The sequence below is a fragment of the Enhydra lutris genome, unplaced genomic scaffold (genome assembly GCF_002288905.1).
Source record: "Enhydra lutris kenyoni isolate GAN:26980312 unplaced genomic scaffold, ASM228890v2 scaffoldscaffold10, whole genome shotgun sequence".
In the NCBI taxonomy this organism is placed as follows: Eukaryota; Metazoa; Chordata; class Mammalia; order Carnivora; family Mustelidae; genus Enhydra; species Enhydra lutris.
In genome coordinates, this window is record NW_019154094.1 from 2640677 (window position 1) to 2663791 (window position 23115).

At 58.0% G+C, this 23115-nt stretch overlaps 1 protein-coding gene across 5 annotated transcripts; it reads left to right on the forward strand.

The window, feature by feature from the left end:
• Positions 1-316: 316 nt before the first annotated feature.
• On the forward strand, positions 317-22798 carry LOC111143789 (microtubule associated serine/threonine kinase 3). 5 transcript variants are annotated; one of them, XM_022497664.1, is made up of 27 exons: positions 317-489; positions 2815-2903; positions 2986-3055; positions 3238-3258; positions 3791-3869; positions 4315-4475; positions 4660-4735; positions 5025-5234; positions 5333-5434; positions 5689-5821; positions 7413-7474; positions 7843-7928; positions 8759-8967; positions 9625-9763; positions 12378-12510; positions 12698-12863; positions 13446-13547; positions 14211-14333; positions 15168-15277; positions 16100-16278; positions 16778-17022; positions 17516-17722; positions 17996-18222; positions 18699-18821; positions 19412-19548; positions 19668-19855; positions 20684-22798. In XM_022497664.1, the coding sequence occupies exons 1-27, from the start codon at positions 401-403 to the stop codon at positions 21214-21216; spliced, it is 3999 nt and encodes a 1332-aa protein (XP_022353372.1). In that variant the 5' UTR covers positions 317-400; the 3' UTR covers positions 21217-22798. The 5 variants fall into 5 exon arrangements, with proteins under 5 accessions (XP_022353372.1, XP_022353376.1, XP_022353375.1 ...); XM_022497668.1 differs by lacking the exon at positions 3238-3258 and having other exon boundaries at positions 2983-3055; positions 19668-19849; XM_022497667.1 differs by lacking the exon at positions 3238-3258.
• The last annotated feature ends 317 nt before the right edge of the window (positions 22799-23115 follow it).

Consider the following 23115-nt stretch of genomic DNA (forward strand, 5'->3'; position numbering starts at 1 on the left):
CAAGTTCCAGGGCCTAACCTACTAGGCGCCAACGCCCCGCCTCCGCTGCTCGCAGCCCTGGCAACGCCCCGCCCCTCCGCCCGCGGCCCTGGCAACGCCCAGCCCACTAGCCTGCACGCGGGTCCGCCAGCCTCGCTTCCGCGTCGCTCGCCCCGCCCCGCAAGGCCCCGCCCCCGCAAGGCCCCGCCCCCGCGCTCGCCTGGGCGGGGTTCCCGGCCGCGCTGCGGGGCGCGCGCTTCCTCCTCGCCCCCTACCCCAGCCCCGCGGCGCGCACCCTCTGCCCCGCTCCGCGGGGCTCCCGGGGCCAATCCCGCCGCGGAGGTTCGCGCCCCGCCGCCGCCGGCTGCGCCCCCGCACCTCCCGGGTCTCCGACGGCGGCGGCGGCACAAAGAGAAGCAGCATGTCCGATCCCAGCTACTGGACGGCGGTGGCTGCGCCAGGCCACCGGAGCCGCCTTGCCAAGGGCGCGCTGCTGCAGCGCTCCAAGAGGTAGGGGCACCGTGCGGGCAAAGGCTCGGCGGCCGGCCAAGCAAACACGAGTTGCCAGAAGTATATCCCGGCAGCGTGGCGAGGGCCGCTGTGTGTGCGACAGTAGGGGGAAGGGGGAGGACGCTTTGGGATCAGGGTATTCGCTAGGGGCCCAGACACCCTCCTTTCGCCCCTCGTTACCCGGAGTTGGATGTCTGCCTGCCGGGGTCGCAGTTAGGGTGTGGGACCGAGCCAGGATTCAAACCCGGGTCTTTAGGCCTGGGCAGACCTGGGGAGGATCTTCTTGGAAAAACTGAAGCTCGTCTGTCCCTGAGGCCCCCGTCAGCGGAAATATTGTTTCAGAAGCAGATATTTGCCGCACGAGGCTGGTGTGCAGGTGGTGTGGCAGGAGCGGGTAAATCGGGTAAAATACTGGGTTTAACCACAGCAAAGCCTCGCCTGTTTTGGAGTCTCCGTTTCCCTTTCTGAAAAGCAAAGGCCAAGTAAGGGCTGTGGGCTTTACAGGACTCGGCTTCAAATTACAGCTCCGCTGCTCCCTGGCTGTGTGACCTCAGGCAGTTCCTTAACGTCTCTGTTTTCTGGCCTTTCACTGGTGCTGGGTTGGGGCATTCCTAGAGGGGAGCACAGGCAAAGGCCGGGCAGGGACGGCAGCTGCTAAAGGACCTGGAGTACTAGGGTCAGGACTTAGACCCTTTTCCCAGGTCCTGTGGAGTGACAGAGGACTTAGGGGCACCTAAGGGATCAGGTGCAGGCAGCTGGCCTCAGGCCAGTGTTTTCTGCCATATTCTCACTCTGTGTTGTCCCACGTGGGGGTTTATTGAATGGCCAGGCAGCCTCTCAGGGTCGTGGGTCTTCTCCAGGGAGGGCTGAGCGAGTGGACACTGGACAGATGTTCGGCAAGTAAACAAATGATGCCCAGGTTCCCCTTGAGACATCAAATATGGCTGTTTTCAAGAAGGCCCCGCCTGAGCACAAGAGGGAGGTGGGGCAAGTGTTTTTCCCAAAGGCTGCCGCTGGTGTCAAGTGCTGCAGCATGGGGCTGAGGACCCAGATGAGGGCTGGGAGAGGATGTGGCACCGGCGGCTATATGGGGAGGGGCTGGGTGTTGGCAGGAAGTTTTGCAGGAACCTGTGGGTTTCACTTTTGCTTCTGCACATCAGACTACAGGCAGTTCCCTGCGGCTGTTGACATCTGTGGCCTCAGTTTCCTAGGCTAGGAAATGGGTGCAGGTGGTCTCTCCCACCTCTGGGGCTGTTGGGATGGGCAGCTGGTGACTGAATTCACTGGGGAGGCTTTGCCTGGCCTCCCGCTGCACGTCCCAGGCCCTGCAGGACTTGTGGGGAGAGAGACAACACCGCCCGTACCCATTGCCATCTACCCAGTGCTGGGCCCAGACCTGAACACTGTGTATATACTTCACCAAATCTTCCTGGTACCTTGGGAGGTATACAGATTGGGAAACTGAGCCTCAGAAGGGCAGCTGCTCATGGAGCCTCCCTGCCTGTCTTGATGCCTCAGTCGGTGGTTGACCGTGCCGTCCCATGCCTTAACCTGCACTGTGCCTTCTGCCTGGGACACCATTCCTGGCCCCGTGAGGCCCTGAGGTTTCATCTCTCCCTCCCTGAGCCACTGAGCTGCGTTGGCGGCTGGGAGTCTGTGGGCTGATGCACTTCCAGAGCCGTTGCTGGGCGACTGCACCGGGGAGGGAGGGGAGATGATGTTGCTCTCAATTTCCCTCTGCCAGGGCGGGGGCTGGGGCCCGGGCACAGGTGGGAGAGGCTGGGCCAGGGTGGGAGTGGCTTGGGGCGGGGCGGTGGGGGGGTTTGCCAAGACACTTGGGGCTGTGGGCCTGGGAAAGGGTGCATGGGATGGAATGGACACCTGCCTCAGTTCCCCAGTGGGCTCCAGGGTCCTCTCCGCCATCTGCTTTATTTGCCAGTGCTCCTGGCAGCGGGCAGGGCATAGGCAAAGGCAAAGGTGTGGGGGTGGGATCATGAACACGAAAGCCCGAGAAGGCAAGCCAGGGGCTCCTGGCCGGGGGCAGGGTTCACCAGGAGCCCGGAAGTGCTCAATGCCACCACTGATAATAACCACGGTAATCTTAATAATAGGTAATATTTGTCAAAAAGGGCTACCCCAGGCCTCAAAGGTGGTGTGAGCAAGGGGCCATGCCGGCGTCCAGCTGGGGTCAGAGAGGCAGTGGTCGCGCCTAGTTTCCCGTCCTGCCCCAAAGCTGGCCAGATGTGTTCTCCGGCCTGGGCATGCAGGTCTCTGTGCCTGGAGGCCTGGGCCAGTGCCTGACCCTGTCCCCTCGTTTCCTGACAGCTGCCGCAGTGGGAACCGCAAAAGCCTGGTGGTAGGAACGCCCTCGCCGACCCTCTCCCGGCCCCTGTCTCCACTCTCTGTGCCCACAGGTGAGTGTGGGAGCAAGCACGCGGGGGCGGCGTCCTGTCTTCGCCCCCTCTGACTCATTGTCCCCCGCCTCGTCCCCAGCAGGCAACAGCCCCCTGGACAGTCCTCGGAACTTCTCAGCGGCATCTGCTGTGAACTTCCCCTTTGCCCGAAGGTGAGTGGTCACTGGCTTTGAGGGCTGGTGTTGGCACAACTGGGGAGGGGACAGGCAGGAGCATGTGCTTGGTGGCTGGGCCTGCCTCCTCATTCACTTTTTCCCCCCTCCCCTATCCCCTGCCCTGTGGTGGTCTCTCCCTCTGGCTTCTGCCCCTGGCAAACATGCACGGCCTTCTGCAGCCACATCCCACGCGTGGAAAGGTAACTTCAGGGAGCCCTTGGGGAGGAGGAGGGCACACCTTCCAGTCTAAAAACGATTAACTCACTAAAAGCCACAAACTCACTTAATGAGAGTTGATGAAGGACCTGTTGGTAGCAGGCACTTAAATGTCACTCATTCACTCCATAACATTTACTCGGTATTTGCCACGTGCTATACCCTATGCTGGGGGCCGAGGAAGGGGAGGCCAGACTCTGGCCCCTGAGGAGTCCTCAGTCTGGTGGGGTGGGGGGCTGACTAGTATGTGTCCCAGCAGCTGCAACTCAGAGAAGTCGGAGCTTTGATGGGGTATGCTTTGACAGCTGGGTCAAGGAGGACTTCCCGGAGGAGGTGTCTGAAGGATGAGGAGAAAACACATAGCAGACTTGTTGACCTTGAATCTCTGTTCTCAGCCTTTTCAGAAGATTCTTCCTCCAACAGAGCCAGAATCTGCCAGCCATGGTATCTGTCTTTAGTCCCTGCACACCATGGGGGCCATGCCTTCCTTCTAACTCTTCTGGTTCTCCTCTCTAGGGCTGACGGCAGAAGATGGTCCCTTGCATCCCTTCCATCTTCTGGCTATGGAACCAACACGCCCAGCTCCACCGTCTCGGTACCCACAGTCCCACCTTGGCCAGCAGACAGGCGGGTGCGAGGTGGGGCGGGACACGTCTTTGGTTTTTATCAAGGTGTTGGATAGTTGTCCAGTCAGCCAACATCCTGGCTGCCCCCTTTGTGCCCCATTCTGGGCAACATATGCGTCCCTGAAAAGACCCAGCCTCAGTCCCAAAGAGCCCCCAGTCTGGAGGACACAGACATCCTCATCCCATGGGGTTAGTGCCCAGCCAGAGAGAGTCTTCGGGTTGCCTAGGGAGCAGGCGGGGAGGATTGCTGGAGGAGGGGGCATCGGAGCTGGGGTTTTGAGGGATGCATAGGAGCCAGGCAGGAGCATATTACCATCCAGTGACCAGCAGGCAGCCTAGGCCTTGACGGGTAATGCTGGGGTTCTTGCTTTGGCGCTGACTGTGAACTCGTGGTCCTGGTACCCCTCCTGCTAGTCGAGCTCATCCTCCCGGGAGCGCCTCCACCAGCTTCCTTTCCAACCGACGCCAGATGAACTATGCTTCCTGTCCAAGCATTTCCGCAGCTCAGAGAGCGTGGTTGATGAGGAGGGTGGCCACCGCTCACCCCACCTTCGCCCCCGTTCCCGCAGCCTCAGGTGGGTCTTCACCTCAGATTCCAGCCCCTCCGTGGGCTGGCTTTGGGGCCCACATTGTGACTCCTCCTCCATCTCTGCCCCCGACCCTGTCCAAGCTTGGCCTCTGATCCTCGACCCTCCCCTGAACTGGGTCTCTGGCCCCACATCGCAAGCTGACTATGTGTCGTCGTCCCCCCTCCCCCAGCCCAGGACGCACCACAGGGACCTTCGACAATGAGATCGTCATGATGAATCATGTGTACCGGGAGCGGTTTCCGAAGGTGGGCAGTGCCGGTGCCTGCACTGGCCCTAACTCCCCTCCATGTCCTTGTTCCTCCGTGGCACTCTGTCTTCCTGGCTCTGTCGCCCCCCTCTATCCCTTTCCTGCCTGTCCTTATCTCTCTGTCTCAAACCGCCCCTCCCACAACCTAGGCATATTGCTCCCCATCCCACCCCCAATTCCCTGACCCCATCATCACGTCTCTCTGCCCAACTGTCTCTCTTGCCCCCATCTGTGTGTTGCTCCCCAGCCCCATCCAATGACCAGGTTGCCCCGTCCACCTTGCCCAGGCCACGGCACAGATGGAAGGCCGTCTGCAGGAGTTCCTGGCAGCCTTTGCGCCCGGCGCCCGGCTGGCACTGGCCGATGGCGTCCTGGGCTTCATCCACCACCAGATCATTGAGCTGGCCCGCGACTGCCTGGCCAAGTCCGGAGAGGCGCTCGTCACCTCCCGCTACTTTCTGGAGATGCAGGAGAAGCTGGAGAGGCTGCTTCAAGATGTGCGTGGGCAGTGGGGGGAGCACAGGGGTTCGGGGGTCCCCAGGCCGGCCAGGGCCCAGGACCTGCAGGTGACGTCATCACCCACCTGCCCCCCCAGGCCCACGAGCGCTCAGACAGTGAGGAGGTCGGCTTCATTGTCCAGCTTGTCCGGAAGCTGCTCATCATCATCTCGAGGCCGGCGAGGCTCCTCGAGTGCCTGGTGAGTGTCGGCATACGGCCAGGTGACAGTCCCGCTGACGTACAGGAGACAGTGCCCATGGGGGTGGAGGTTTGAGGGGCACCCAGGGTGCCTCCAGGCTGGGGTGGGCTTCTTTCCCTGGGGAAGGGTCAGGCGCCGAGACTCAGGGGAGAGCTGGGACCGCCCCTCAGGCTGCTCCAGACAGAGGGAACACCACGTGCGAAGGCCTGGGGGTGAGACCAAGCCCCTGCTGACCAGCCTCTCTGCACCTCCAGGAGTTTGACCCCGAGGAGTTTTATCACCTGCTGGAGGCTGCCGAGGGCCAGGCCCGAGAGGGCCAGGGCATCAAGACGGACCTGCCACAGTACATCATTGGGCAGCTGGGCCTGGCTAAGGACCCCCTCGAGGGTGAGCTGACAGGGGAGTGGTGTGGAAAGGGAAAACCCAAGGCAAGGCCGGAGCAGACCTGTGGTTCGAGCCCAGGCCCGTTGACTTCACAGCTGCCATATTGTCCTTTATCCCTCTGTGGCCCTGCCCTCAGCCACCTGCGGGGCCCACTGTGGGGAAGTGCCTGGGGTTCCTTCGTCAGACAGCCACACGTCAGACCCCCTGACCTGCCAGAGCCTAGGAGTCTCAGTGTCTTCCAGTGCAAAGTTAAGATGAGCCAGGGAGCCACCATTAACAATAGCATTCCCATCATCCCGCAGACTCAAGAAATACTTCCCCAGTGTCATCGGACGGTGGCCCAGGAGGTAGACTCGGAGTCAGACAGGGCGACCCATGGGCTGGACCAAGCTGGCCAGGAACAACCCCCACCCCCCAAGATAGCTGAGGCAGGAGAACTGAAACTTGGTACTAGGGGAGCTTCTAACTTGGACCTGGCCTGGTCCAGGTGTGGTCACGGGTGGCTCTGGGGGAAGGTGACATGTAAGCTGAGTGCTTGCAGATGGAGAGGTGACCAAGTATAGTTCTGGGGAAGGGAAGGAGTGAACCAGGCGGGGGAAGGGCGAACGCAAAGGCCCTGAGGTGGACCCGTGCCTGGTGCGTGGGCAGAACAGCGGGAGGTGGGGTGTGGCTAGAGCTGAGGAAGGAAGGAAGCTGGGAGGAAGGCGATGGGGTTGGCAGAGCTCCATGCTGTGGCCGGTGTCCACCCAGCATCATTGCTGTGTTAACCTTGGGACTGGGCTGCCATCATCCCCATGTAAAGCTGGAAAGACTAAGGCTCTGGGTAAATGAGGTCGAGCAGGGGTCAGACCTCAGTGGGCCCAAGGCCAGACTGCTTAGAGACTTGCTGTGTGGCCATGGCCGGACTTGGCCCTCCAGTGGAGATAATGCAGGTGGTGCTATGGGTGGCCCCAGTGTCAGAGGAGACAGAAAGTGGCCAGGTGGTTGGCGGCTGACACTGTGGGGCAGATCATCTGTCCTGTGCCCCTGTCAGGGAACCCTCGGCATGGAACGGAAGTGGAAGGGGCTGCTTTCAAATCCAGGCTTCCCTCGCCTGTGAGACTCCATTGTCCCATCCCAGCCCTGCCCTGTGACCATGAGACACTATCTTCATTGCCATCCTCACGTCTCATGTTTACCAACCACTCAGTTGGGGCCACCCCTCTGCCAAGCCCTAGGGCCAGAAAATGGCGGGGGGCTCCCTCTGGGCCACACCCCAAGCTGACGAGGATATTAGAAGCCAAAACCCAGAGGGCCCATGTCACAGCCCATGTTAACAGGCTCAAGGCTGGGAGCCAGGATGACAATTGTGCCATTCAGAGGCTGGGCTTCCCACTGGTCCTTCTAGAAGGTTCCCTGGTTATTGCTTCATTTGGCCTCCTGGGTTTGGCCAAGAATTGGATGTAGTAGGGGCTCAATGATGGTATCATGGGATCTGGTCAGGGAAGCACCATGTCCCCAGCCCAGGATGAGCCTTGGAAGCTGTAGGAGATCTCTGGGGGATCGAGGGGCAGGGCATGGAGGCCACATTTCAGGCTCCTCCCTTGTCTTACAGAGATGGTGCCTCTGAGTCACCTGGAAGAAGAAGGACAGCCTCCAGCTCCTGAGTCCCCGGAAGTAAGTCAAGAGTTTTGATGCTCCCACCTGTCTTGTTCTTTTCAAGATAGACCAGGCAGCCATGGCAAGGGCTGGGTTTGTTAAGCTTTTGCATGTAGTAGGTGCTTAATAAATGCCTGTGATTTCAGGGAGAAAGTAGAGGCAAATGAGACTATCCTGACATGGTGGTTGGGCAGGGCCAGACTGGAGGGGGCATCAGAAAGGGGAGTTTTGGAGGATGTAGAGGAGTTTTCTGGAAGGAGAACATTGCTTGAGCCAAAGCTTAGAAACTCAGAAGCTGAGCTGGAGAAGTTGAGAAGGAGGAAGTAACACCAGGCCCAGGGGTTGGGACTTGAGGGCAGGGACACTGACCCCTTCTTGCCCGCTAGAGCCGTGCCCTCATCGGCCCATCACGGAGGAAGCCATGTGAGAGCGACTTCGAGACCATTAAACTCATTAGCAACGGGGCCTATGGGTAAGTCCTCAGGTCCCCCATAGACCCATTTCTCAGATGCCCATGGGGCTGCCTGGGGTCCAACGGTGGCCCCTAAATGTGGAGATGGGGAAACTGAGGCCTGACGAGGAAAGTAGAAACACAGTACAGCCAGGCCAGAGCCTCAGACGGTCTCGTCCATGGTCTAGGCCGTTACCTGCCCCAGGTAACTGTCCAGGTATAGGGAGTCATAGGCATTTCAGGGCCACGCAAGCCAGCAGATGGCTGCACGGCAGCAGGCGCATGCAGCGAGCATTATCTGAGCGCCCCCCACTCACGGATTTGTGTGGAGATCGTGGGGAGGGGCCTTCCCCACAGCATCAGACTATGGAGCGGGTGGCCAGAGAGGGGGGGCTTCTCGTCTGGGTGACGTCACTCAGCAGCATGGCCAGGAGTCCGGGTCAGACAGCTCCAGAAGGCCATAGTGGCTCTGGGGTCTTCATAGCCCCCTGGGTGATCTTATAGTTGGCTAGTCAGTTCAAGGCAGTTTTACTAGATACACAAACCTGGCAAGCTCTAAACGCATCAAAATCTGCTCATTTCGGTTGTGCGTAAAGCAGTTTGAGCCTGGTGCTGGGGCTTTTGAGCTAAAAGGTCGCCATCTGCTATGAAGAAGTAACCTAGAGGCCATCTTGGGCTTCTCTGTGACACCAGGGAGAGTGGCTGAGACCCATAGCAGGGCTGCTTTCGGAGAGGGGCTGGGGAAGGAGAAAGGCTGTCCCGGATGTAGGGTCAGACGGCTTGGGTGAAGGCCTGGCCCCACTGAATGCGGGGGCCTCAGCGTCCGGCCTCAGCGACCCCGGCTCCCCCAGGGCCGTCTACCTGGTGCGGCACCGAGACACGCGGCAGCGCTTTGCCATCAAGAAGATCAACAAGCAGAACCTGATTCTGCGCAACCAGATCCAACAGGTCTTTGTGGAGCGTGACATCCTCACCTTTGCCGAGAACCCATTTGTGGTCAGCATGTTCTGCTCCTTCGAGACCCGGCGCCACTTGTGTATGGTCATGGAGTATGTGGAAGGTGCGGTCACAAGGGCTTTGTATGCCTCTGGGGACGGGGAGCTCACCCTCTACCCTAAAAGAGAGTCCCTCCTTTGACCATGTTGGGGTTTGCTCTGTCCTCCAAGGGGTCCCAGCCTGCCTTGGGGGACCCTTGGTCTGTGGTGGAGGGGCCCATCCTCAGGGCTTGGGGCTGAGGGAGCTCAAAGAGGAGTGTGAGAGTAGAACCCTGGGGGATAGGGTGAGGATGGACATCTTTGGTAGGGGGGATCTGATGAGCAGAGGCCTGAAGGCCAGGAGTTAAAGCAGGGAAGGGAGGGTGGTGTAGGGCAGAAGGGCTGGCGTGGTTGGGGGCCAGGGAGAGGAGTTTGGGGAGCAAGTTTGCAGTTTAAGAATGAGCACTTCAGGTGAGTGCAGGGGTTTTAGGCAAGGAAAGGGAATGACCACTTAGGAGGCACCAGCTGTGTACAAGGTAGGGGACTGGTACCCTTCTGGAGCTGCTGTCCTGCCAGCGGGAGAATCAGGAGTCAAGGTCTGTCCTCCCTCCTGCCCCTCTTGGTTCCCTGCCTTGGTTCGGTCCAGACCGGGGACATTCTACAGGAGGTTGGAGTGGTCCTGTAGGCCTGGGGCGAGGCTGTAGAGCCCAGGGCCTCTGTGAATGTGTCTGCGCCCCCCACAGGCGGCGACTGCGCCACGCTCCTAAAGAACATGGGCCCACTGCCCGTGGACATGGCCCGCATGTACTTCGCTGAGACAGTGCTGGCGCTCGAATACTTGCACAACTATGGCATCGTGCACCGTGACCTCAAGCCTGACAAGTGAGCAGCCTCGAGTCTTGGGGGTATGGGAGCAGGGCCTCTGATTGGGGTCTGGGGCTGCTCAGAGCCCCACCTGCCCGGATTCTCCTGGCCCCTGGGGCCCCTGGTGACAGGAAGACACAGAACAGTGGCAATCTTGGGCAGCTGGTACATATAGAGGCGAGCGGGTACTTAATAGGCACCTGCTGTATGCGAGGGAGAGACAGTACATTTATAGAGGGGCTGCCAAGCAAAGAGAGAATGGATGCACAAAATATACAGGGGAAGGAACTGTGCATTCACAGAGCTGTTGCTCTAAGGGGAGAGAGAACATGCACTTAGGAGGCAACATCTGTATACTGGGAATAGGGACAGGCCCTTTGTAAGACCTACATGTGAAGGAGGGGACTGTGCATATCTTGAGCACGTGTTGTATGTTTGTGCAGGGAAGAAAGGAAAAGAATGTGTTTCTTGAAAGCATTGGGAGGTTTATTTTACTCTAGCACCTAAGAAGCACCTACTGCATACCAGGTTCTCTATGGGTGACACATGTGTGAATAATCCTTCATGCTCTATAAGCCCTACATAATTATTTGCAAGGCACTCTCACCTGCATTAATTGAGCACCTGCTGTTTATAGAGCCAGGGGCTGTTTTTATATCAAGTGCCCTGTGGCTACGAGGCAAGAAGTGTTAAGAGCCCTGCCTGTTTCCACGGCATCTCATAGTTTGCCAGTGGCTCAGAAGATGAAGTGTGTATTTGGCATCTGCTATATACCTGGGCCTCTATGCTCAACGCTCTAAGGAAGCCCTGTGCCCAGCAAAACTCGGTGGATCATCCTAGAGTGGGGTGGGGTCTCCCAAGGGTATCAGGTCACACCCCAAGGCAGGACCTGCCCCTCCCAGGTGAGGGACTGTCGTCTGCAAAAAGGCACAGGCAAGTGTCTGGCCCCAGAGGGCTCAGGGAGGTAGGCACACGTAACAGGTGCTTGAGAAAAATAGATATTTTTTTCACTTTGGAAAATCTCAAATACATCCCAAAGTCAGGAGAAGGTGCATTCATTGGTGAGGGCCATCAGAGCAGAGTAGCACAGACTAGGCTGCTGAAGCCACAGAAATGTGTTCTCACGGTCCTGGAGGCCAGAAGTCCAAGATCAAGATATCAACAAGGGCTACCTCTGGAGGTGCCAGGAAGCTATCTCTTCCAGATCTCTCCCCAAGGTTCTGGTGATTTCGTGGCTTGTAACAGCATCGCTCCAGCCTTCATGTGGTATCTTCCCTCAGCACGTCTGTGTCCACATGTCCCCTCTTCATAAGGATACTAGTCCCAGGGGCGCCTGGGTGGCTCAGTGGGTTAAAGCCTCTGCCTTCGGCTCAGGTCACGATCCCAGCGTCCTGGGATCGAGCCCCACATCGAGCTCTCTGCTCAGCAGGGAGCCTGCTTCCTCCTCTCTCTCTGCCTGCCTCTCTGCCTACTTGTGATCTCTGTCTGTCAAATAAATAAATAAAATCTTAAAAAACTCTTAAAAAAAAAAGGATACTAGTCCTGTTGGATGAGGGGCCACCGTGCTCTAGCACGTCCTCATTTATTTATTTATTTTTTAAAAGATTTCATTTACTTATTGGACAGAGAGAGACACAGCAAGAGAGGGAACAGAAGCAGGGGGAGTGGGAGAGGGAGAAGCAGGCTCCCTGTTGAGCAAGGAGCCCAATGTGGGGCTCGAACCCAGGACCCTGGGATCATAACCTGAGCCGAAGGCAGATTCTTAAACGACTGAGCCACTCAGGGGCCCCAAGCCCTTGGTTTTAACTGCACCTGGTGGCTACACTGAAATGGTTTTCCTCGGCTGGTGTACAGAGTAGTTGCTCAGGAAACGTCCCTTATGTTTAAAAATAGTATCTGCACATAGTCGGTGTACGGAGTTGTTTCTTCATAGAGTCGAGGTATACAGGATGTGCCAAATGAAGGGTTTATCAGACCGCTTGGATCTACACCGTGAGTTCTCTAAAAATGAACCAGCCTGTGTACCAGGAGGTACGTGAAAATGTGACTTTATAAAGATGGTGCGGGGGCGTTCTACGACCTAGCAAAACATGTATGTACTTCAGCTGATGGGAAAACTCCAGCAGCAGGGTACACAGTAGGTGTACAAGTTTTCAAAAGTGGGTCCTCTTAGGAAGTGCACAGAAAGATTTCTGTATACAGCAGCTGCTCAAGCTTTGTTCACTGTTCAACAGGGAATGTAAACAATAAGTACCTGAAAGGGTTTAGTTTGTTAAAAAGAACGAACACGTGTACAAAAATACATTGTAGATCCCCCCAGTAGGGGTGCAGGTGTTTTAACACACAGTGGGGAGACGGAGTGATTCTTAGGAAGTTTATATTTGAAAAGTGGCGTATACAGTAGGTGCTCAGTAGCGACAGCAGAAGCATGCAGTAGGTGCGCCAAGATGTTTGCCAGATTTGAAATACCGCCTAAGAACCTATGAGAACATGCCAGCGTTTGGGAAGCTTTCCAGGCTGGAGCTCCGCCCAGCAGGGGTGGCAACAGCTTCTGGGGTGGCATGAGCAGGCACCAGGCACCTCAGGAGGGGTCCCCCCTCCAGCCCTGAGTGTACCACTCACCTGCCCACAGCCTGCTCATCACCTCGCTTGGCCACATCAAGCTGACTGACTTCGGCCTGTCCAAGATTGGGCTCATGAGCATGGCCACCAACCTCTACGAGGGTCACATCGAGAAGGACACCCGGGAGTTCGTGGACAAGCAGGTGTGCGGGTGTGCCAGTGGCCCCAGGGGTGGGACCACCTCCCTCTGTCTGGATCCCAACTCTCGGGACATGGGGAGACCCTGCAGCACCTCCATCCCTCTGCACAGCCTGGCCTTGGCCACTGTCTCTCTTGCGGCCTCTCTGGAGTTGGAGGCCATCCTCCTTTTCCCCCTTCTGCCTGACCCAGGTGTGCGGGACACCTGAGTACATCGCGCCTGAGGTGATCTTCCGCCAGGGCTATGGGAAGCCAGTGGACTGGTGGGCCATGGGCGTGGTCCTCTATGAATTCCTGGTGGGCTGTGTGCCTTTCTTCGGAGACACCCCCGAGGAACTCTTCGGCCAGGTGGTCAGTGGTGCGTTTCTCCCCACATGGCCATGGTTCGAGTCTTGCCCCCCCCGCCGGGGCTCTGGGTAGTAGCCCCCCACCCCCTTCAGGGTGCCTTTCCCCAACCGACGCTGGGGACATGGCCAAGGGCAAGACAGACAGTGAGGGAGATCAGTATGCAAATTATGGGACATCAGATACCAAAAATGCCAAGGAGAAGAAGCAGGAAGAGGGGAAGGGATGGGGTACTAGACGTGATGGGGGCCTGCCTTAAATAGGGGGGGTCACAGAGGCCTCTGAGGTGACAGTGTGAGCAAAGCCTAAAGGAGCAAGAGGGAGCCACAGAAGTAGAAGAAGGGTACAGCCCTGGTAGAGGGGCACAGCCAGAGCAAAGTCTGTGGGCGGGACTGAGCCTGGTGGCACTGAGGGGACAGAGGAGGCTGCTGGTTTGGTGTGCAGTGAGTGAGGGGAGGTGGGGGAGTTGCTACGAAGGGCTATCCTCACACTCTCACTCCATCTCTTATTTTATTCTATTTTATTTCATTTTATTAATCTATTTATTTCAACTTACTAATTTATTTCTTTTTTTTTTCCTCGCTCCTCATTTTAGATGAGATCATGTGGCCAGAAGGGGATGAGGCCCTCCCAGCTGATGCCCAGGACCTCATCACCAGGCTTCTCCGACAGAGCCCACTGGACCGTCTGGGCACTGGTATGTGAATGTGGGGGGCGGGGGCCCAGGCGGGGGGTAAGCAAGAACTCTACTTGAGAGGCTACATGGAGGAGGGGGACTTGGGGCTGGGGTTTTGAAGGATACATAGGAGTTCACCAGGAACTTGCAGATAGCTGGGTCTGATGCAGACAAGGGGCACTGAGGCCAAGTATGGGAGCCTGCAAGGTCACCATAGGCTATGTCCTAAGGTCCTCAGAGGCCCAGCCCACTGGATCCCACTGTTTGGATTTTCCTAGCCATCTAATTAATGGTTAAGGGACTGTTTGAGACTCTTGGAGCCACTATAGGTCACGTTCTTGATGAAGCTCAGCCACTGGGGAGGAGCATAGGGGCTGAGGCTGGGGAACAGGATATCTTCATGCCGTCAGCTCTACTCCATGGAGTTGAAATACATGGAAAAGGCCTGGGAAGGAAGCCCTCCTGGGGCTTTGCGGTTTCTCCAGGTGGTGGGATCTCAGAATCCAGCAAAGGCAAGAGCAAGGCCTGGGTTCTAGGCCCAGCTCTGTCCCTCTTCAGGCTATGAAACAGCAGCTGCTCCCATCGCCATCTTCATGGTTCTGTGTTGGCCAAGTTTGGGCTCATAGCTGGCTTAGGGGACAGTGGGGACAGGGACATGCAAGGCTAAGCTGGGCATGTCTGCAGGGGGCACCCACGAGGTAAAGCAGCACCCCTTCTTCTGGACCCTGGACTGGGCCGGGCTTCTGCGACACAAAGCTGAGTTTGTGCCACAGCTTGAAGCCGAGGACGACACGAGCTACTTTGACAGTAAGTGCGGCTTGAGGGGGTGCGCTCTGCCATCCCACACTCTCCTGAGACAGGGAGGGGGGTGTCTGCCAGGGTCTCCACCCAAGTGCCTCACCCTGAGCCTGGAGCTTCTGACTTCCTGAGCTTTCTGAGAAATTAGAGCATGTCTGCTGGCAGCTGCTCCCCCCTTGACTGGTTTCCTGTGCATCTGGGTTCAGGAGGCCACAGCATCCTCCCGGTTGCGGGAGGGGAAGCCAAGGTGCTGAGTGTGGCAGACCCTTGCCCGGCAGGTTCAGCCTCCTCAGTGTCTAGCCCTGACCAGGCAGGCAGGGAGCCCTGTCTGTCACACAAGAGGGCAGGGCGCTTTGCTGTGTCCCTCTGCCACTGTGGGTGGGCTCAGACAAGTCTTCCTTTGCCTACTTGGGGTTCCAGCCAAATAGATGAAATGCCGTCGGTCTCCAACACCTCTTCCAGAACTTGCTGTGTGATCTTGGGCATGTCAGAGGTCCTCTCTGAGCATCTGTTTCCTCTTCTGTAAAATGGGAGCATCCTTTTAAGATGCACAGTATTCCCTAATTCTGGGTGACCCATCCCAAGGGTGAGGATACGGAGGGCCACACACAAGAATTCCCACCCGCGATGCCAGAGATCATAGGGACGCAGCTGGGGTTTATTGCCATATACTCTGCCACTCAAGCATCCTGTGGTCCCTGAGTACACCAGACACGGTCCCACTTCAATGCCTTTGCCCTGACAGTATCTCCCTGCCTAGGACGCCCTCCACACATCACCCCCACAGCCTTTGCAGCCACCTCTGGGCATCAGGTGGGCTGCATGTGCCTTTCCCTCCCGCAGCACGCTCAGAACGGTACCGCCACCTGGGCTCGGAGGATGAGGAGACCAACGACGAGGAGTCATCCACAGAGATCCCTCAGTTCTCGTCTTGTTCCCACCGGTTCAGCAAGGTGGGCGGGGGCCCCAGACACTGCTAGCGCTCTGGAAGCCTGGTGAGATGTTCATTCTGGGGGCTCAGCGGTGTTCTTTAGTACGTTCAGAATGTTGGACCCCCATCACCTCTGGTCTAGTTCTAGAACCTTCCTGTCACTCTAGAGGGAGACCCCTGTCCCCAAGGGCAGTCATTTCCCTGCCCTCCTCCTCTGGCCCCTTGCCCCTGCAACCACTAATCTTTCTGTCTCTGGATTTGCCTATTCTGGATCTTTCACCGAGCCAGAATCCCACAACACGTCTGGCCTCTTGCATTCTCAGCCTGACATCTTCCAGGTGCATCCATGGTGTAGACCTCATATCAGCTTCGTTCCTCTTTATGGCCCAGTAATATTCTGCTGTATGGATGGGCCCCACTGTGTTCACCCCTCCAACAATGGACATTTGGGATGTGTCCGCGTTGGGGTCGTTGTGAGCAGTGCTGCTCTGCTGGGTCTCACCTTAGAGCCTCGCCAGCTTCAGGGCCTCCTTCCTTTGTAACTGGATGATAAAAACCGTCTGTGCCGCTCACGGGCCTGAGCCCCATGTGGAGCGCCCTGATCAGCAGCAGAAACTCCCAGCTGGGGCCCCATTGGTAGCCAGGCCCCTCTGAACCTCAGTTTCTCCATCTGTACAGTGAGCTAAAGACTCTTCTATTCTTAGGGATGTGGCGGGTATGGATGGAAGGAAATGACTCACGAGGAAGCATGGGGAATATAGGAAGCTTTTGACTCAGCGGGCTCTTCTTCCCCGGGGGTGTGGTTGCCTGTCTCCTTGTCCTTACTGGTGTGTTCTCTTGCCAGGTCTACAGCAGCTCCGAGTTCCTGGCTGCCCAGCCCACCCCAACCTTCGCTGAACGCAGCTTCAGCGAGGATCGGGAGGAAGGCTGGGAGCGCAGCGGCGAGGTGGACTACGGCCGCCGCTTGAGCTTGAACACCAGCTTGAGCACCGGCTTGAGCACCGGCTTGAGCACAGAGATCCGGTAGGTGGGCCGGGGAGCATGCGCAGATCCAGCCTTCCAGCCCACCGGGGGCTGGAGCCACTAGAAAGCTTCCCAGTGGCCCAGTCAAAAAGGGTCAAACCCATAGGCCGGCGTGTTCAAACCCCGTCAATGTGGCCAGGGGCTTTGCGTCTCTAACCACACCGAGCATAGCGTGGCGGCGCGACCATACTGTGTTGGCCCTGTTCCCTCCACCAGAATATCCTTTGCTAACGAACTCCTATTCATTTCTCAAAGACCAGACTCAACAGAAAAATAATCAATGTCTGCTAAAGGATGAGTGTTGGAAGCTGGATTTTAATAAAAGACAGAAATTCCTCGGGCAGACCGAAGACCCAGCATGCAGAGGGAACTCACTTGCATTTACAGATTACCTCTGTTTCTAAGCTGGGAGTTAAAATATGGCCACTAGGGGTTGCTGACTGGGTGTCCTGGGGCCAGGGTACCTGGCTAGTGTGACTTTAGCTCTTCTCTGCTGCAGACTGCGGTCCTGGACATCCTCTGGTTCTTCCTGCCAGTCGTCTTCTTCCCAGCCTGAGCGGGGGCCCAGTCCATCCCTCTTGAATACTATTAGCCTGGACACAATGCCTAAGTTTGCCTTCTCGTCAGAGGATGAAGGAGCCAGTACAGCCTCTGCGGGCCCCAAGAGGCCCATCTTCATTCTGGGGGAGCCTGATCCACCCCCAGCAGCCACCCCTGTGATGCCCAAGCCCTCAAGCCTTTCTGGTAGGTGAGGTCCCGGATGGGAGGGATAGTATTGTAGAAAGTTACCAGAGGAGGGACTATTTGAGATGGGCTTTGAAGGCTGAATAGGAGCTCTCCAGAGAGACCATTCACTTGCCTAACAAAGGCTTTAAGATAGGAAAGGCCAGGGCTTCAGAGAGGCCTCAGGCCTCAGTATTACTCCCGCGTGATACCTCCAGCTTCATGGGATCAGGATGGGACTGGAGACGGGGAGGAGGCTGGGGAGCTCTGAGAGGGATATAGGGGTGTGAGGGGTGGGGGAAGGCTTCCCAGAGGAGGGGACTTGAAGAGTGGAGCTTTCCAGGGAGAGCAGGGCGGGAAGGAAGTGTAGGAAGAGGGAACTGCCTGAAGAAAGGCCAGGAGGATGCTGAACGGTGTACACGCCGACTGGAGAGGAAGGAGCTTTGCTCCCTGAGGGCAGAGGGGCAGAGCGGTGAGACTGGCCAGGCTAACCCCCAACCGTGCTGACCCCCAGCTGACACAGCCGCCCTCAGCCACGCGCGCCTGCGAAGCAACAGCACCGGAGCCCGACACTCGACACCGCGGGCCCTGGATGCTGGGCGGGGCCGCCGCCTTGGGGGCTCAAGAGAGCCAGCTCCTGAGAAGTCCCGGGTCTCCCCCAGCGGGGGCCGTGTACCCAAGTCTGCCTCAGTGTCCGCCCTGTCCCTCATCATCACAGCCGGTACCGCGCATGGCCCAGCCTTGTCTTTCTTTGCCTGCCCACGTCTATTTCGACCTCTGGGTTGGGGTCATGCCATGGGACGGGGCCGCAGCTAGACCCAGGGAGAGCTGGGGGACTGGCATTCCTGTGCAGAGGCCAGATGGGGAGACCGTGCTTGGGGCATTGGAACAGCAGCAAAGCAGCCAGAGTGATCAGCTTGGTGGGGGTGGGGGGGTGCCCTCCCAACCCTGGTCCCTGCAAGGGAGTGACCCCCTCCCAACCCTGGTCCTGCAGATGATGGCAGCGGTGGCCCCCTCATGAGCCCACTGTCCCCACGCTCACTGTCCTCAAACCCGTCATCCCGAGACTCCTCTCCAAGCCGAGACCCGTCCCCCGTGTGTGGCAGCCTGCGGCCCCCCATTGTCATCCACAGCTCAGGCAAGAAGTATGGCTTCAGCCTACGGGCCATCCGCGTCTACATGGGCGATAGCGATGTCTACACCGTGCACCACGTCGTCTGGGTAAGTTGGCCGCAGGGTGAGCAGGAAGAGCGGGACCTGGTTTGAGTCTAGCTTACCCCTGGCAAGGTGCCTCACTTTTGGAGCTGCCCTCTCTAGTCTCAGGAAGGCAGGCTCATTCCCTGCAAGGTTTGGAGTCTAGGGCAGGGATCTGGGGCCACCTAGGCCTTTGCTGTCCCTCTTCTTTATGGGCAGGGAGGTTGGGCAAGACGGACAGGGACGGACAGAGAGATAGAGACCTCAGTGGGGCACGAAGCTCCCACCCCATGCCTGCAGGTGTGGAGTTGGGTGTCTTCCTGCCTCCCCCAAGCCCAGCGCCTGTTCCCTCCCCACTGGTCACTCTCTGAACAGCCCCCAAGGTCAAGGAAACAGCATGGGCATCAGCAACTCGCTGAGCTCCTGTGGCTGACTCAGGTGGCATGGAGTCTCCAGCCGCGGGGCCCCAGACCACTGACGCTGCCATCCACCCTCACCCCCAGAACGTGGAGGAGGGAAGCCCCGCTCAGGAGGCGGGCCTGCGAGCTGGGGACCTCATCACCCACATCAACGGGGAGTCCGTCCTGGGGCTGGTGCACATGGACGTCGTTGAGCTGCTGCTGAAGGTGCAGCCCCCTTCTGCTGCCCACCCTTGGGGCTCCCAGAACCCCTGCCCCTGACCTCAACACTCTGGTTTGCTCCTGTGACCCCCTGACAGCTCCAGACTCTGAGGTTCTTGCCCCAGAACCATACCATTCCACACTTGGTCTCACCTCCAGGCCTTGCAGGTCCCCCCCCCCCTGCCCAGGTTGTCCCCCCTTCTTTGTCCCCCCCCCCCCCCCCCCCCCGTCCCATGCCCCTACGTTTGGCTCTCCCTCTGGCTTACCTCAACCATTTGAGGCTGGGGGTATCTGTACTGTCTTTGTCTTCCTCAAACCATGGGTCCTTAAGGGCTGAGGCCTGGGGGTGGGGAGGCAGGCACAGGCCAGGAGGCAGGGCCTTGCTTGGATAGCTCCTAGGACCGGCAGGTGGGGGGCGGGTGGCTGATTGCGTGGGCAGACGGATGATGGACATGTACCTTTGGTCCACCAGGTGGTGGGCATTAGGCGAAAAGTGGGTAGATAAGATCGGGAGCTTCGATGGATGAGGAGGTGGGTGGGCGGGTGGCTCCCTAGATGGGAGGCACCCAGGTCACCCCTCACTGTCCGGCCTGCAGAGCGGCAACAAGATCGCCCTCCGGACCACCGCCCTGGAGAACACCTCCATCAAGGTGGGCCCCGCCCGGAAGAATGTAGCCAAGGGCCGCATGGCGCGCCGGAGCAAGCGGAGCCGCCGGCGGGAGACGCAGGACCGGTGAGCGGTGTGTGGGTCCTCCACGGAGTGTTGGTGGAGGACCCGGGGCCGGCTTCCCGGGCTGCTGGGTGTGGGGAGGCGAGCGCGGGTTCTGAAGCATCAGGGCCTCTCACCCTCAGGCGGAAGTCGCTCTTCAAGAAGATCTCAAAACAGTCCTCTGTACTGCATACCAGCCGCAGCTTCTCTTCCGGCCTCCACCACTCCCTGTCGTCCAGCGAGAGCCTCCCAGGGTCGCCCACCCACAGCCTCTCCCCCAGCCCCACCACACCTTGCCGCAGCCCAGCTCCCGATGTCCCAGCAGGTACAGGTACGTGTGCTCCCCAGGGGCAGCTCAGGTCTGTGGTGCCTGGGCCATTGAGGGAGCCAGCTGGGTTTAAAGGAGGGAATGACATGAGGTGGGAAATGGGTCCCCCAGAAGGGCCTTTCCAGGCAGCCTGGTGGTGGCAGGAGACAGGTGTGAGAGCAAAGGAGAGTGTACCCAGCCCCCAGCCAAGGGAGCATCATGAACAGCAGACAGAAGGGTTGTGAAAACAGGGGAAGGCTGGGGAGGAAGTTGGGAGATGGGTCAGGCCAAGGAGCTGGGCTTTTGTTGGTGGGAGGTTGGGAGCCATGGAGAGTGTGTGAACAGAAGAGGGCATGTTTCAGATGGATCTGAGTTTTAGAAAGATCATTCTGGGGCAGGAAAGGGTGACTTGGCCCAATGCTGAGCACCCCAGTCCATGAGACAGCCCAACACAGACACCCCCAGCCTTACTGGGTTAGCATTCAGCTGAAGGGAGGAACAGGCTGGGGCAACCCAAAGGGGAAGCAGGGAAGGCCTCCAGGGGGCCGGGGCACCCCAGCTGCTACCCCTCTGGCTCACTCTGACTTCATGGGGTGGAGCATATCTTTGGCCTTTTGAGAAGTAGGTCATTAGATGGGAAGTGGGTGGATAGGAACTAGGGCTTTGATGGATGAGTAGGAGTTCACCATATCCAAGACAAGGGAACAACTTGCACACAGAATAGGAGGCAAGAAAAGCAGACATACTGGGTAGCCATGGGGAAGGACGTAGGCTTTGGCAGGTGTGCTCAGCCCCACCTCAAGGCTAAAGACATTGAAGCTGGTGGCCCTGACCCTCATCTGTCCCCCACAGACACCACATCCCCTCCCAGTGTCTCCCCGAGCTCCAGCAGCCCTGCCTCTCCTGCCGCCAGTGGTCACACCCGCCCTAGCTCCCTGCATGGCCTGGCCGCCAAGCTCGGCCCCCCCCGCCCCAAGACCGGCCGCCGCAAGTCTACCAGCAGCATCCCGCCCTCACCACTGGCCTGCCCACCCGTGCCTGTGCCCCCACCCCGCTCACCCTCACCCCTCCCCGGGCACCCGCCGGCGCCAGCCCGATCTCCACGGTTACGCCGGGGGCAGTCAGCTGACAAGCTGGGTTCTGGCGAACGGCTGGATGGGGAGTCGGGGCGCCGCGGCCGCGGGCCAGACTCAGAGCTGGTGGTCATGCGGCGGCTACACCTGTCCGAGCGCCGAGACTCCTTCAAGAAGCAGGAAGCTGTGCAGGAGGTGAGCTTTGATGAGCCACTGGAGGAGGCCACCGGACCGCTCACCTCTGTACCACAGATTGCCGTGGAGGGCGCTGAGGCTGTGCTGGGAACTCTTGGACCTGCCGGGAAGGACTGATCCCTCACACCTGGCCTCTCCCTGGCCTAGGAGTGGGGCTTTTTTTGTGCAATGTGTTTTCCATAAAGTGACTTCTGGATGGAGACTGAGCCACCAGACTAAGACACCTGGAAGGCGAGAACCCATCTCGGTCCTTACTGGAAGGCAGAGACCGCACCTCCCTCGTGTTCTGGTGCAGATCAGGGGCCGTAGGGGCCGGAATGGGGGACGAGGGTGGCATTGTAAATAGCAGCAAATCCCTGCGACTAATTTATTACTTTTTATAAGCGCTGGGTAGACTGAGCTGCCACTGTGAAGGCAGCTGCCCGGGTCCTGCCCCTTGCACCTGGGACTCCATTTGCAGACACTGCCCCCTGGGCTGAGAAGGAAGCACTTTGGACAAGTCATGTATGTTCGTGTTTTCTAGGTTTCCTGTATTTTTTTAGTTTTGTGTGTGTGTGTGTGTGTTACTTGATCCCATCCTGGCCCAAGACCCACTGATCTGAGGGGATACAGGCAAGCTTACCTGTCCGGGCCCAGTTTGGAGAGTCTACAACTGATTCCCCTCTACCACAAAACAAGCAATGGCAATGATGGACTGGATTCTGGAAGCTACTTCTCACTATCATAGCTTCCATCCTTAGGCCAGTCTTGCTAGAGTTTGCTTCTAGTCCTGAAGGCTTCAGCTTAGAGGAGGGGGTGTGGGAACTGGGACTTTGATGGATGAGTAGGAGTTTGCCAGATCTAGGCAGAGAGGTCATCCATCCCACAGGGTGACACAGATGCTCTGGGAGGGAGACTCAGGACTCCAAGGGTACTGCCAGGGCAGAAGAATGTCCGCCCTGCACAAGATTTCATGTGCTTGATGCCCACCAGGGTGAGCCCTTGACCATGATGTGTCTGAAACACCCCATGGCAGGGGGTGGTCCCTCCATGTGTCACAGCCTTCCTAGATTGAAATTCAAGTGAGAAAACCCAACTGGGAGACAGTGGGGCCCAAGTTTGAATCTTGGCTTCCATGTGTGGCTCTGGGAAAATGGCTTTCCCGCTCTGTGCCTCAGTTTCCTTGTGTTTACAAAACTAATCCCAATGACTATTTATTCAGCATCTACTCTATGCCAAACGCTTTTACTCGTGGCTTCTTCCTCAGCCAGCCTTGAGAAGGCTGCAGGTGGTGTCGTCATCCCCATTTTACAGTCAAGTAACTGAGGCCTGGTGAGGAGTGGAGACTTGTCCCACAAATCACCTGGTAAAAATCATGCAGCCAGGCCCTTTGATGGGCCTAGTCGACAAGGGAGCTTGAATGGAGAGTCTGGTGCCAGATACAGCTGACTCCCATCTCCAGCTTTCTTCCCTAGGATGCTATGTGACCCACTGGGCATGTCAGACAGAACCTCCATTTCCTATTTGGAGGTGCCTGGCAAGATCACTGTGCCCCACATGGTGAGGGCACTTTCCAGGCACTGCAGCCCACTCTGCATCCCTCCCAGAGACCCCCACCCAGCACTGGCTGGTGTTGGAGCTAGACCAAGGCTGTGCATGACTTGCTCTCTCTTTCCATCCTGGAGCTGACCGTGAATAAAAGCCCACATTTACAAAGAGGTCCAGTGTCTGGATTTGTGAGGGGCAAAGGAAGGGGTAAGGGAAGAGAGAGAGCGGTGGGGACCGGGGGAAAACTGGCTTCATTTACAGGGGTTCTGAAGGCTGCATAGGAGTTCACCAATGAGGTATCTCCCTGATGCATTCTCAGGTCCCTGGCTCCTGCTGCCCTCTCCCTGAATACCCATCATAGGCTCTGCCCTTAAAATCTTCATCCAGACACCGATCTGGGGCCCTGAGCTGTGTTAATTAAATAAATAAACCATCTTTGTGCCCTTTCTATACAGGTTTTTGCTTGGACTGTACCCCACCACCACCCCC